Below are 15,777 nucleotides of genomic sequence, written 5' to 3'. Positions count from 1 at the left end.
AGTGATAGGTGATCACTGACCAAAAACGTTTGGGGAATACAAGGAGGAAGAGTACAGGACTGGGTAGTGGATGGGAGATGTGGGATGCCGAAAAAAGTTGTTTTTTAGACTTTTTTTAACTTTTTTTTTTTTTTTTAATTCCTTTTCTCTCTCTCTCTTTCTCACAACCGCTCTGAATGCCTCGCTATCTCCAACAGAGGCGTTCACGGCGGGTGCTGCAGGATGTGATGTCAGGGAGAGTAAGTTTAGATGTCGATCACCACTATTGGACAGTTACTCACTGACCAATAGTGGCGATCGTGGAGGCGGGACCATCGCGACAGGTCCCGGCGTATTGAGCTGTGATAGCCTGCTGTCGGAAACAGCAGCTGTCACAGCTCGTGCACGCGTCGGTGGAAAATGGCGATGCATTTTCCCTGTGACGTGCTATTCCGTCGCTGAGCGCGAACGGGGCGGTCAGCACGATGGAATAGTACGTCACTGAGCGTTAAGGGGTTCATTTGTCTCAGTCATAGTTGGTGTAGAATTCGATCCCTTTACTACATGTTAACCCCTTAATGATCTCACAGATTTTTGGCTTAAAACCAATAAAATTGTTTGCCCCTCCATTGGTTGGACATACATTTTATTTTTCATGATTGTAGTCGTGTGAGGTCTTTTTTTATGCAGGACGAGCTGTAGATTTTTTTAAGAACCATCCTCAAGGAAATGTGTGTAGCGTTCAATTTATTTTTCGGGCAAAATGCATAAAATCACAAAATAACCACCAGAGGTTTTTTTTTTCTGTCACCAATTAAAGGGAAGGTGTCACGAAATAAATAATTTTTATATAATATTGCTTTTAGTATGATATTAAAATTAATTTTATTTATTTGTGTTTTTGTGTTGTACTTTTTTCTTACTTTTACTTCTCTACGGGGGCTGCCATTTTTTTTTCATCTCTGTGTGTTTCGATTAACGACACATACAGAGATGGAATACGGCACATCCATCCCCATAGAGAATGTGAACGGGAGCCGTTTCATTCACTATAGCGTACGCCGTCTGTGTGGGAACGGCGCATGCGCCGCTCCCAAACAGACCAAAAGGAAGGTCTTCGGCAGAGCGAAATCCGGCGCCATTTTCATGTGGACCGGAAGCCGCGGCCAGACAGTAAGATGGCTTCCTTCCATATGTAGACGCGAGGAGTAGGAGCGGAGGCGGCAGCGGCGGCAGGAGCAGGTAAGTTATGTTTGTGTATGTGATGTGTGTATTATGTTCGTGTTATACTGTCTGATTATCACTGTATCTAATCCTCCTACACTGTGCATTCGCTCAGAAAATGGCGGCACGCAGTGTAGGAGGTTTGAAGATTTAACCCCATCCTTCTCCTGGCTCTAGCCAGAATAAGGGAGGGGGGATTGTGTGAGGACACTAGAGCGAGTGTGTCTACCCCAAATTTGCAGCATAAAGCAATGAGTTTGCTTTACCACATTGCAATGCTGCAATTTTGGGAATTGCTCCCTCTAGTGACCAGCACATGGAAATGTTATAAATTAGAATCTAATTTATAATATTTCCTGACTTGTGAAAAAATTAAAACCATGTTTAATCACTTATATACTAACTGTTTAACTGAAAAAAAAAAAAATAACAATTTCTAGCGACACATTCCCTTTAATGGTCATGTTATTTGTGGAGGGGGATATTTTGGATGTGGGGATAATACCAGTTATGGGAGACATGTTATGAAGAAAGGTCATCAAAACTAAATGTATTTCCCTTACAGAAGAGGAGGCTGTGGGGGAGGGGATATCTTTTATATAAATATGGAAATGTCCCTATAAAAACAAAGCAACTTTTTTTTTTACAGGCCCAGCAGAGAACACGGGGTCACTGCTAACAATAAAAGGAAGTGCAATTTCATCACAAAGTCCTAAAGCCGCACATCACTGTCCGAACCGTAACGTTATGGAACCTGCTCCCACCGGATTTGGTAATGGTAAATAAAGTGTGGAGAGATATATAAGGAAGGGTTAAATAATTTCCTTGTAAGACACAATATACAGGGTCACTGGTAGTAATGTAGAATGTGGATCCAGGGACCTGTCCGGTTGTCAGCCGCGGGCAGGAAGGAATTTTCCACTTTATGTAATTCTCTGACATTTAAAGATTGATTTACCTTCCTCTGGATCTACTGGGGTTTGTAAATCTAAAAAGGTTGAACTTGATGAACTTAGGGCTTTTTTTTCAACCCACTCATTCTATCTATGTGAAAGATGTACAGTACTGTGCAAAAGTTTTTGGCAGTTGTGAAAAAATGCTGTAAAGTATTAATAGTTTTTTTTTTTTAATCAAGTAACAAAATACAAAGTGAATGAACAGAAGGGAAATCTAAATCAAGTCAATATTTGGTGTGACCACCCTTTTGCCTTCAGAACTGCATCAATTCTTCTAGGTACTTGCACACAGTTTTGGAAGGAACTCGACACGGAGGTTGTTCCAAACATCTTGGAGAACTAAGCACAGATCTTCTGTGAATGTAGGCCTCCTCAAATCCTTCCGTCTCCTCATGTAATACCAGACAGACTCGATGATGCTGAGATCAGGGCTCTGTGGTGGCCTTATCATCCCTTCCAGGGCTCCTTGTTCTTCTTTACACTGAAGATAGTTCTTAAAGGGGTTGTCCCAAGTTGACTCCAATTTTTTTTTTTTTTACACATTCTAAGCAGGAAATGAATTTTAAAACATTTGCTGTTAAAAAAATTTAATTCATTTCCTAAGTGCCTTTTTTTTACACTTGATAACTCAGCAAGTGCTGGTTATCTTTTCTAAAAAGGGGCGTGAGCGGCTCGATGTCAATCAAGCCACTCTGCTCTGCAGTGTGTGCGCTCCCGATGTTGCTAGATACTGTAGTTCTAGCAACATCGGGAGAATGTTCGTCTCAAGCGGGCATGGTAAGCCCGATTGAGATGCACTTACCGTGAATGTCATCTACCCTACCTTACCTTACCCTACACTACCCTACCCTACACTACGTTACATTCACCCCGTTTCGGCAAGCCACTTTCCCTCCCCAACCCTGTCACTACATTTTTGTACCCGCCGTACCGGTGCTGCATCAGCACTCAGGGAACAACTAAAAATATATTAAAAAAATAAACTCACCTAAGACGTTCTAACGGCGCTCCGAACGGTCCCGTCACCTGCCATCTTCCTTCTTCTTGGCGCCGCTCGCATTCATAGTAACAATGCGTTGTGGCGCAGATGACGTAATCATATCAGGCCCACGTGATTACGTCATCTGCGCCCACCGCTCTGTTATTGTGAATGGGAGAAGAAAAGTGACGGGACCGTTCAGCTCTTCGTGGGAATGTCTTAGGTGAGTTTATTTTTGTATGTATGTTGTCATGTATGTGTATATGTGCATGCATGTATGTTATGTTTGTATGTTATGTTTGTATGTGTTTGCGTGTATGTTTGCATGCGTGTATGTTTGCGTGCATGTTTGCGTGTGTGTATGTTTGCGTGTGTGTGTGTTTGCGTGTGTGTGTGTTTGCGTGTGTGTGTTTGCGTGTGTGTGTGTTTGCGTGTGTGTGTGTTTGCGTGTGTGTGTGTTTGCGTGTTTGTGTGTGTTTGCGTGTGTGTGTGTGTTTGCGTGTGTGTGTGTTTGCGTGTGTGTGTTTGCGTGTGTGTGTTTGCGTGTGTGTGTGTGTTTGCGTGTGTGTGTGTGCTTGCGTGTGTGTGTGTGTGTGTGTGTGTGTGCGTGTGTATGTTTGCGTGGCCATGTATGATACGGTCTGCTGGCGCCCTGTATCTAAGCCAACTTTGCCGCAGGCTTCTATACATGGTATAACAGTCAGTATCACACATGAAAGTGAAACTAAGCTTACGACATGTTTTATTTCCTTTTTTTTTTATTTTTTTACAGGTTTGGTGTTTGGACTACGTCGGTTTCGAGGACTACTTAGATGACGCTTTTTTTTTCATCAATAAAATGGTTAATGAGGGTTGTGTTGGGGTTGTTTTATTTCAATAAAATATTTTATCTATATCTTTGTCTTTTCTTTTCAAGTTTTATTACTACCACTTTAGTAATGGCCGTTGTCTGAGTGACAAGGTCCATTACTAAGGGGAGGCTTAGTGTTAGCCGGTACAGAGGCTAACACTAAACACCATTATTACCCCGGTACCCACCACCACCAGGGGTGCCGGGAAGCGCTGGGTACGATCCAGTACCCGACCATCTGTTGTGAGGGTCGGGCTCTGGGGCGGCCGCAGGCTGGTATTATGAGGCTGGGAAGGGCCAAAAACAGTGGACCTTCCCACCCTTGTAATGCTAGGCTGCTGCTGCTGCTGTGTTGTAGCTTGCTGGTTATAAAAATGGGGGGGGGGGACCCCACGGCTTTTTTTTTATTTATAATTTTTATTAAAAAGACATGAGGTTCTACCCAATTTATCATAACCAGCCACAAACAACACAGTGTTATTAGCCTGGGAATGTACTAAACCAGTGGCCCCTCCCACCCGTGTAATGCCAGGCTGCTGCGGCCTTGTATATGGCTGGTTATTAAAAATGTGGGGGACCCAACGTCTATTGTTAGATTTAAAAAAAAAAACGACGTGGGGGTCCCCCACATTTTTATAACCAGCCCGATACAACACAGCAGCAGCAGCCTAGCATTACAAGGGTGGGAAGGTCCACTGGTTTTGGCCCTTCCCAGCCTCATAATACCAGCCTACGGCCGCCCCAGTACCCGACCATCACAACAGATGGTCGGGTACTGGATCGTACCTGGCTCTTCCCGGCACCCCTGGTGGTGGTGGGTACCGGGGTAATAATGGGTGGTTAGTGCTAGCCTCTGCACCGGCTAACACTAAGTACCGCCTTAATAATGGACGCTGTCAATCAGCCAACTACCATTATCTAGGCACTAAAAAAGTTTAAAAAAAAGACATTTTTTTTTTATTGAAATAAGAAATCCCCAACAAAACCCTCGTTAACCAGTTTATTAAAATTTTCAAAAAACTTAGTTCTACGCAGTAGTCCAACGAATCGAAGATGTAGTCCAATTGGTACATCAAAATCTGCAACAACATAAAAAAAAGTTATCAATGTGAACAATACCGATACTTATACTCACACACACACACACACACACACACACACACACACACACACACACACACACACACACACACACACACACACACACACACATATACACAAACACATAAACACACCCATATATTACACAAACACACACATATATATATATATATATACACACACGTATACACACAAACATACACCAACACATGTACACAAACACCCATATATACACAAACATATACACAAACACACACATATACACACACATACAAAAACACAAACATATACACACAAACATATACACATGCACAAACACACCCATATATACACAAACACACACACATAAACTCCAAAAAACACACATATACACACAAACCTATACACAAACACATGTACACAAACTCACCCATATATACACAAATATACACAAACATATACACACAAACATACACATATGCACAAACACACCCATATATACAAATATACATATACAAAAATACACAAACATATACACACAAACATGCACAAACACACCTATATATACACAAACACACACACATTTACACACACACACACACATTTACACACACACATTTACACACACACACATGTACACAAACACATTTATCAACTTGGGATAACCCCTTTAATGACATTGGCTGTATGTTTGGGGTCATTGTCCTACTGCAGAATAAATTTGGAGCCAATCAGAAGTCTCCCTGATAGTATTTCATGATTAATAAGTATCTGCCTGTATTTCTCAGCATTAAGGACACCATTAAGCGTAACCAAATCCTCAGCTCCTTTTGCTGAAATGCAGTCCTAAACTTGCAAGGTACCTCCACCATGCTTCACTGTTGCCTGCAGACATTCATTATTGTACCGCTCTCCAGCCTTTCGGTGAACAAACTTCCTTCTATTACAGCCAAATATTTCACATTTTGACTCATCGGTCCCGAGCACCTGCTGGGGTTCTTCTGCACCCCCAGTTCCTATGTTGTTGTGCATAGTTGAGTCGCTTGGCCTTGTTACCACATCGAAGGTATGGCTTTTCGGACAAAATTCTTCTATGAAGACAACTTCTGGCCAGACTTCTCAGAACAGTAGATGGGTGGACCTGGGTCTCACTGGTTTCTGACACTTCTGAGCTGATGGCACTGCTGGACGACCTCTTCCGATTTCAAAGGGTAGTAAGCATGATGTGTCTATGATCGGCTGCGCTAAGTTTTCTTGGCCGACCACTGCATCTACTGTGATCAATATTGCCCGTTTCTTTGTTCTTCAAAAGAGCTTGAACAGCACATCTTGAAACCCCAGTCTGCTTTGTATTCTTTGCCTGGGAGAGACGTTGCTGATGCAGTATAACTACCTTGTTGCTGTGTTCTGTCTTGCCATGGTGGACCTGTGACATGAAACAGTCTTCCACAACCTCACAATTGTAGCAGAGTTTGTTCCTTACCCAGTTTCAAGCCTCCTACCCAGCTGTTTCTGTTAATGTCTGTGTTTCAACCTACATATGAAAATGATGATCATTATTACATGTTTGATATAATTGGTTAATCATACACCTGACTATAATCCTACAAAATCCATGACTGTGCAAGTGTTCCTAGAAGAATTGATGCTGTACTGAAGGCAAAGGGTGGTCACACCAAATATTGATTTAATTTAGATTTCTCTTCTGTTCATTCACTTTTTATATTTTGTTAAATGATTAAAAAAAAACTATTAACCGCATTCTTACTTTGCAGCATTTTTCCACAACTGCCTAAAACTTTTGCACAGTACTGTATGTATATTGTGTGCTAGATCCATATATCTATAGAAAAATATGTAAAAACTACTCTTACCGGATATTGTTTTCCTGGAGCCCATGACCGCACCCATGCGAGGACCGCCCATCTCAGGACAGGAAACCCGGAGGAGATTAAATGCTTCACAACCCCTCCAATCCCTTACGACTTCCCTTAAACTATAGTAAAAGGTTTTCCTCCAATCTGAATAAGCTCTCAGGTAGAAAATCAAACATCTAAACAGTGGTACTCCTTTCAGTATCATTTCTCAGTACGGAAGGAATGTAACACAATCTCCTGCTTCCTAAGGAAAGCTTATAGCAAAAGTTATGGCTAACAGAAACGTGATTTTTAGGGTCAACATACTGATGGAAATCTCTCCTGAAGGTTTTTTGGGAGCTTGTGACATAGCCGGAGAAGAGTTTTCAAGTGCCGAGGAGGAACTACTGATCTTACAGGGCACCGTCTCATTGAGGCATTAATAAATAGTTATACCCAAGGATGGTCTGCCAACCTGTAGTCAAAGAAGTTACTGAGAGCTGCAATCTAGCCTGAAGAGTATTTAAGATGAGGACGTTGGGGACCTCCCAGCTATCTGGATAATCTCCAACAAATCTAGTAAAAGTTTTCCAGACCTTTTAAAGTAGATATTAGACGTGACCATTAGGTGTAACTGCTGCAGATGAGATCGCCAAACAGCTCTGTCTCTGAACGAACGCCACAAGACCTCTGAAGCTTCCTGGGGTATCTGGCACCAAATCCTTTAAGTCCTGTAAGTTGGAAAGTTCGGCCTCCATGGATCGGACTTTTGTTTTCACTATTTCCATGACATCCCCCTGAGAGACCAGCTCCAATCCACGACTGGAAACCTCCAGAAATGCTTTCAAAGGAGAAAAACCCCTAACCAGCTTCGTTTCTGTTTCTTTTCCTTTGGACATCAGGAAAGGCTTGACCTCTGAAATGCAACTTTCTAGACTGCATGACTTCTGAACCCTGTAACAAATCTTGGGGTAATAGGAGGTACTCTGTAGAGTCTGAGCCTTTCTCCCTTCCTTATCCCCTAATGGGAGTAGATCCACCAAGTATTCCTCCTTACCATGCTGAGCAAGCATTACCTGTAATGTGGCAGGCATGCCGGGAGCTTTCTGACATGCAATAGGTCCCAGGGCCTGGCATTGTCCTCCACATTGCTACCGCCTTTTTATTTTACCGCCTTCTGTTGTCTTATTTAAATACTGATGACCTGAGGGAGGAGAGTGGGGTGGACTGGAAGTGGGACAGCTTTGGTGCTCGTTCCAGAAGTGGGGCCGGGCTCGGACACATCAGCATGGCAGTGTTAAATATGGACCAGGAAGTGGAACAAGGCGTGCCTAGAGCATGCACTGCGTTCCAATCACATGGGGCAGTAGGAGGATACCCTAAAGGGATGGTAATTTTAAAAACCATGGCGCTTGGAGGAAGCGGGTTTCTGCCAGTCTTTGGCTCCTTCACCCAAGGCAGGTCATGAGACTTGTGTCCTCCGTTACTTCTCCTCAATTATGCAAAATGAGAAGGAAGGCTGGCCATCCGGAAACCGGACATGATGGAAAATTATTAGTCTCTGGAAGGGGGTGAAAGGGTAAATACCTTGTTTGGTTATGTTCTGTTCCTATTGATGTGCCGTGATTTTTGAAGGGATCGAAGAAGCTCCCCAAAAAAAGATGCCCATCTGTAAAAATAATCTGCCTTCATCCCTGGTTAAGCCCCTATATAAGCTATGTTTAGACAAGTTGTTGAAGGAGGAACCGTCTTATTTGATCCAATATATTAAGGACATTGTAAAATAAAAGGGTTTAATAGGAATCGTCCTAGTACATCTATAGGGAAGGGTATGGTGTCTGACTCTACTAGGGATATTGCATTTTGTGAGGAGGGTGAAGAGGTGTCGGTAGATTCTGACGCTATTCGGAAAACTTCTCTTCCCTCCTGAGGGCAGATCTCTTATTAAGGGCCATTAGATCCACTATGAACGTTTTATATTCAGGATCAGATGTTTGAGGGTCTGCGTCCAAGAAAGTGTTTCCCATTCATAAGAACATTAGAATGATGTTTAAATCTGGAGGTGTTTTGGAATATTTCTTATCAATGGGGGGGAACCACGGTTAGATCTGTTTGCCACCAGGAAAAACAAAGTGCAGGAGGGTCTACTCTGTTATTCCCAGAATCCTTAATTTTCCCCAAGATGGTATTAATAAAAAGCACAATGAAAGTGCACATCTCGTCTCTTACTTTTCCCTGTTTATTTATCTCTTTGTAAAAATCCCTGGATGAAACAATTTTTTAGAGCTGGAATTAGACCGAACCATCTTTAAAATGTAGATCGAACCCTTGGGATTTAACGTTTGTATTATCTAGATTCGCTGAATCTCCATTTGAGTCTATTGACCATATTCCTGGCAATCTGTTGGCATATAAAACAGGCTTTGTGGGAGCGATTTCCTCCAGGGGGGTGGGTTACGTTGCTGTCTTTCAGACTAGTCTTACATGAACGTCTTGGATGAAAGGATAAGTATCAGACCTGGCATAGTTTTTTTCTTTTACCCGAGAGAAGATTTCACCGATCGCTCCCAAGAAATACTGTAGTTCTTCCCTCCTATCAAACCCCCAAAAATCCTATGGAGGAGAAACGTTCACAGTTTCAGGGCTCAGAAAAGGGATACGGTTCTCAGAAAAACCCCAGCTAGGTGGACTTTTACAGCTATGAATCTAGCCTACGCTTCAGCAGGAAAGAATCCTCCTTCCGAGTTTGGGGTGCACTCTACTCGTGCGAGTTCTACTTCATGGGCAGAAAGGGCTAATGCCTCCATAGACCAGATCTGAAGGGTACCTACTTAGTTCTCCTAATACCTTTTTCAGGCACTTTAGATTGGACCTTCAATCTAATGATTAACTGGCTTTTGGCAGAAGAGTCCTCTGGGCTGTGGTCCCTCCTAATCTATCTGGTCTATCTTCTCAGGGTGCTGTCATGGGCGGAGGGGAAAGATAAGATTACATTTACTGGTAATTGGTTTTCCATTAGCTTATGACCATTCTGATGCTCACATATCTGTTCTAGGCCTTTTTGCCAGTAGACCGGGGTAAGTAGGGGCATTCCGACCAGTCTTTAGCAACGCATCCCCATATATAGCAAGCTGGGGATGCTCTGCGTGTTCTGACACCTTTCTATCACAGCCAGCATTAACTTTTTAAGTAATTTGTGCTACAGTAGCTATTCTGTTAAATCGGACTACGACTTTCAACAGTATGTAAATCCTCAGGAAGCAAAAACAAGTTAAACCCATGGCGGAGCAGGGAGCCGTTGACTCCCCATCCTGCCATTCCCTCTTGTAGGCCCTTGGCTTAGGAAGCGCTGGACCCTTCACCCAGGTTCTGAGGAGCACAACATTTTAATTCTTACTCTGCTAAATATTAGAATTAAAGGTCTTGAGAGAAGTGTCTGATATATAGACAAATATACAGTAGTCATGTATTCAGTCACTGTGTGTGTCTTACAGATGGATCCAGTAGGATAAATCCACCAGAGAGAAGTCACAGTCCTCTGTATTCCCAGGACTGTCCGGAGGAAAATTACAATGTCCCAGAGAATCAACCGGTAGATGGCGCTGAAGTCTCACCAAATTATGACCATAAAGTAACTGAACCCAATTTAATTTGACATTTTTTTTTCTTGTTTGTTTAGAGTGAAAATCTGATTGATATTAAGGTTGAGGTTAAAGATGAAGCAGAAGAGGAGACGGATTTAATGGCTGATCAGCAGTGTAAGGAGGGGGAGACTTTCATTAGTTGTAAGAGAAAAACCTGTTTTGCGGGTCACCTAGATACTACTCCCATCATCTCATCATCACATGTAAACAATCTATTCCGTCACTGTGTGTTTCCTACAGATGGATCCAGTAGGAGAAATCCACCAGAGAGATCTCTGTATTCCCAGGACTGTCCAGAGGAAAATCACAATGTCCCAGAGAATCATCAGGTAGATGAAGCTGGGCCCTATACCAGATCTATATAGGGGGTGTGGAGCTTTTTGGTCCTGCAGTCACAGATGTGGTCATAGATTTTGGTGGTTTCTTATGTTGATCTGTTAGATTCTTCGCACTCTCTGCTGTATTGTACTGAATTGTTACATATGTGAAATCAGGGGGAAGATCTGACTAATATTAAAGTGGAGGATGAAGTAGAAGAAGAGCGGGTGAGGGGCGATCAACCGTGTAAGAGTGATGTGGAGGAGGAAATTCCAGGAGGTGTTACCACAGGTCAGTAATAATGGATTTAGAAAGTGAATTTGAAGGTTTCTTAAAGAGGCTCTGTCGCCAGAATAAAAATGCTCTATCTCCTACATCAGTTTATCGGCGCTGGAATGTAGTTACTAGCAATGTGTTTTTATTTTAAAAACAATGTTTTTTAACAAAGTTATGGCGTTTAGAACATTTATGCAAATGAGGTCCTTAATGCCCAACTGGGCGTTTTTTTAATTTTCAACCAAGTGGGCGTATGACAAAGAGGTGTACGACGCTGGCCAATCCGCATCATACACCTCTCTGCCTTACACCCAAGCTAGATTCACTGAGCAGCGCGGTCTTGCGAGACCGCGCTGTGACCTCACTTCTGCCCACAGGTCCTTCATCCCTGCGTCTGAAGACAACATCTTTCGTCTCCCTCCAGGCTGCTGCTACTACCGATCCGACGACTGGGACTTCTCATCGGCCTGGAGGGAGACGAAAGATGTCTTCAGACGCAGGGATGAAGGACCTGTGGGCAGAAGTGACGTCACAGCGCGGTCTCGCGAGACTGCGCTGCTCAGTGAATCTAGCTTGGGTGTAAGGCAGAGAGGTGTATGATGCGGATTGGCCAGCGTCGTACACCTCTTTGTCATACGCCCACTTGGTTGAAAATTAAAAAACGCCCAGTTGGGCATTAAGGACCTCATTTGCATAAATGTTCTAAACGCCATAACTTTGTTAAAAAACATCGTTTTTTAAATAAAAACACATTGCTAGTAACTACATTCCAGCGCCGATAAACTGATGTAGGAGATAGAGCATTTTTATTTCTGGTGACAGAGCCTCTTTAAGGTGAGGTTCCACAGTAGTGCTACATTAACCCCTTCCTGCAATTGGGCGTACAGTTATGCCCATAAGATTAAGTGGGCACTGGAGATGTGCCCGCACAATTTGCACCGGATGCTAACTGTAAGGTACATCTGACATTCCGTCACAACGGCAGAGATTAGAGTTGCCTCTGATCCTGGCAGTTTAACCCCCTTACATGCTGCAGTCAATCGTGACCACAGCATTTAAGTAATTTACAGAGGAAAGGGGCTCTACCTGCGTCGCATCGGCCCCCTGTGAGCAATCATGGGGTGCTGATGGTTGGTGCAGATGGCTGTTGTAATGCAACCAGGAAGCCTAACCATGAGCTGGTCTGCCATGTAGGCTGCCGGTCAGTGGAAAAATGAGTTACAATATACTGCCAAGTAGTGCAGTGTATTGTACCTGCGATCAGAATATCAGCCATTCAAGGTCCCTAAGTAAAATAAAAATGTTTTAGAAAAGTAAATTTTAAGTAATAGAAACAAGAATCGCATATTTCCCCGATCAAATCCTTCATAATTTGAAAAAACTACACATAATTGATATGGCCGCATTTCTAATGGCCTGACCTATAAAAATTTCCTCTTATTTATCCCACATGGTTAAAACAAAACAAAAAGAAAAGGCAGAATTGCTTATTTTTGGTCACCTTGGCTTAAAAAATGGATTCAAGTGATCGAAAGATCACAATTACTCCAAAGTGGTACCAATAAAAACGACACCTCACCCTGCAGAAAACGGCCCCCACGCAGCTCCGTAGATGAAAAAACAACAAAGTTATGAGACTGGGAACACAATGATGCAAATTGATGTTCATGACGATTTATATGTCCAACAGTTTTTTGCCCAATATCCCACATAGTTTGCTAGACCCTACAGGTGGACCCCGTAGATGCAGTCGAGATGATGATGTTGATGATATTTGATGGCCTTTTGCTGCATATGGCGCTGCTGAAGAAGTCAAATATTATGGTTATACTGGAGCACAGATATTTTGTACGATACCCCGATTCACCATATAGACGTCCTATGGTACAAAAAGCTGGCTTTGCACATCGTACAGATGACATTGCATAACACTTACGTGCTCCCCCACATGGGAACATTCCTTCGGTTTCAAGAGGTGGTTCCCAAGGCTCTAATATTTGGGAACCGGGAAGGAGATGGCCCAAGCACATCTGCCCCAAAACGTCATCACTGGAAGCGAGGCCGTCGTGTTATACCAGGGCAACACTTTCTACGTGAAGTTCTCCAAACTGCAAACAAGGGTAGTACCCAAAAAAGTTGCAAAGTGTGTTCCAAAAGAGAGATAAGGAAGGAAGGGCACCATCTATCAGTGCGACACTGGTCTGCGCATAAAGGATTGCTTCACAGCGTAACACACATCTAAGGATTATTGTATTATTTACCACATTATTACACCCTCTTATTATGCCCTGATGTTCTCCGCACAGGTTACATATGCCCCCACATTATAAACTGAAACACCAGTAATACCCCAAACAAAACAACTACCAAGCAAAACCCACAATCCAAGAATTTGGCAATGTGCCCAAACGGCAGTTTATGACCATAAATGGGGCATTGCAGTACTCGGGAGAGCCCGCTATTAACTATTTATGGGGTGTGTGTCTGTAGGGGCACACACTGGGCACAACATATTTGGCACTGAAATGGCATATCTGGGGAAAAAGTTCAACATCCAAATGGGGTGACTTTGGGGTTTCTCTAATTATTTCACCTGAGAGCCTCTACAATTGTAAATTGTCAAATTAGGCCTCAAATATGCATGTGCTCTTTCACTCCTGAGCCCTGTCATGTGTCCAGGCAAAAGAACCGGAAAGCACTGTATGATAAGAGAGCTGACTCTTCACAGTGGCACAAGCTGGACACAACATACTGGGTACAGAAATGGCATATCTATGGAAAAATTTGAATTTTCGCGGCAACATCCACTGCACACTAATTTCTGCAGATCACCTGTGGGGTCAAAATGCTCACCAGGCCCCTAGATAAATTCCTTTAGGGGTGCAGATTCCAAAAGGAGTCGTTTTCATGGCGTTTCTAATGTTTTGTCACCTCAAGGCCCCTGCTACATATTAAATGGTGCCTGGAAAATGTCCTAATGAAAAGCAGACCAAAACCCACAAGATGCTCCTTCAGTTCTGAGGCCGGTGCTTGTCGAGTAGCACACTGGGGTCACATATGTGATACTTTCTAAAAACTGCAGAACCAGGGGGATAAATAGTGAGTGGTGTTTCTCTGTTATCACCTGCTGTTATTAAAATAAATGTATTTAAAAATTTAAATATCTGCAAAACAAAAATGAAATTTGTAAATTTCACCTTCACTTGGCTTTAATTCTTGCAAAACACCTAAAGGGTTAACAAACTTCCTAAATGCTGTTTTTAAATGTTGATGGGTGCAGTTTTTTTTAAATGGAGTGATTTATGGGGGGTCTCTGATATATGAGCCCCTCAAAGCCACTACAAAACTGAAGTGGTGCCTAAATAAATATATTTGTGTGGTATCATTATCCATTTTCGAATCAGATGATTAAAAATAAAAAATAGCATTTTCTTACATTTTTAAAAGAGTAAACTATTTGGCCCAAATTTTTTACTAAGATAATAACACTTCAGAAAATGTGTTATACATGGTGCAGGACCTGAAAACTGTGACTGCACACAGGAATGCTCCTTTTTTTTTTTTCCTTGGTTGGCAGCACCCTCTTAACCCCTTCCCATTATCTGCCATATATATACGGCACTGTCGGGCAGGGCATCCCGCAAAGCGCAGTACCATTACCCATTACGTCGCTGCGATAGTGCGGGCTCAGGAGCTGAGCCCGCACCATCACTGCCGGGTGCCAGCTGTATGTTACAGCTGACACCCTGATGTAACGGCCAGGACCGGTGCTAGCCTCCGATTCGGCCTATTAACCCCTCAGATGCTGCGTTCAATACAGATCGCAGCATCTGAGGGGTTTGCCACCGGCACCCCAGCAACGTGATCGCTGTGTTGCCGGTGGCTGCAATGGCAACCGGAGGGCTAATACTGGCCTGACGGTCTGCCAGAAACGGAAGCCTCCTATGCCACGCTTGGCGACGGGGCCTAAAAGTCTTCCGGTACCAACGGCAAGGTGGAGCCAGCTTCCGGCTCAAACACCTCGCTGTAACGCCGCGCAGACATCTCGCTGTAACGGCAGGAACCGGAGCTATCTCCGATCCCTGCCATTAACCCCTTAGATGCAGCGATTGAAAGCGATCGCTGTATCTTAGTGGTTTGTAGCAAATCGGGAGCCCTGCCATGCTACTATGGCAACCGGAGGACTAACAATGGCCTCCTGATCTGCCATTACTGAAAATGATTAGGCCCCGCCCAGAGGTGGAGCCTGATCGGCTTGCTGTCAGTGAGCAACTGACCGTTCCAATACATTGCACTACATAGGTAGTGCAATGTATTAGAACATCAATCAAACAGTTGGACCTTCGAGTCCCCTAGTGGGACTAAAAAAATGTGTAAAAATAAAAGTTTCAAGTAATAACATAAAACACAATAGACCCTTTTTTCATTATAAAGTCATTTATTATTGAAAAAAACCATACACATTTGGCATCGCCGCATTCGTAACGACCTGAACTATAAAAATATTATGTTATTTGCCCCGCGCAGTGTACTCCGTAAAAAAAACAACAAAAAATTACTGCCAGAATTGCTGTTTTTTTGGTCACTTTGTCTTCCAAAAATTTAAATAAAAAGT

At 43.1% G+C, this 15,777-nt stretch overlaps 2 protein-coding genes across 5 annotated transcripts in view; one reads left to right on the top strand and one right to left on the bottom strand.

Moving 5' to 3' along the window:
* LOC142654474 (uncharacterized) overlaps positions 1 to 15,777 on the bottom strand; it is a 1,458,099-nt gene that overhangs the window by 550,774 nt on the left and 891,548 nt on the right.
* The window catches only part of LOC142654947 (uncharacterized), a 78,333-nt gene that overhangs the window by 29,691 nt on the left and 32,865 nt on the right, over positions 1 to 15,777 (top strand). For 2 of the 4 annotated variants that reach the window (XM_075828964.1, XM_075829017.1), the window contains exons 2-6: positions 1,853 to 1,981; positions 10,419 to 10,516; positions 10,604 to 10,682; positions 10,809 to 10,897; positions 11,063 to 11,177. In XM_075828964.1, the coding sequence (XP_075685079.1) occupies positions 1,853 to 1,981; positions 10,419 to 10,516; positions 10,604 to 10,682; positions 10,809 to 10,897; positions 11,063 to 11,177 (510 nt within the window). The remainder of the gene's footprint in view (positions 1 to 1,852; positions 1,982 to 10,418; positions 10,517 to 10,603; positions 10,683 to 10,808; positions 10,898 to 11,062; positions 11,178 to 15,777) is intronic. The other 2 variants (XM_075828973.1, XM_075829101.1) reach the window with 2 other exon arrangements.

Source organism: Rhinoderma darwinii, chromosome 1 (assembly GCF_050947455.1).
Source record: "Rhinoderma darwinii isolate aRhiDar2 chromosome 1, aRhiDar2.hap1, whole genome shotgun sequence".
NCBI classification, from domain to species: domain Eukaryota; kingdom Metazoa; phylum Chordata; class Amphibia; order Anura; family Rhinodermatidae; genus Rhinoderma; species Rhinoderma darwinii.
The sequence above is the reverse complement of the archived record's forward strand: the minus strand, read 5'-3'. Positions and strand labels throughout refer to the sequence as shown.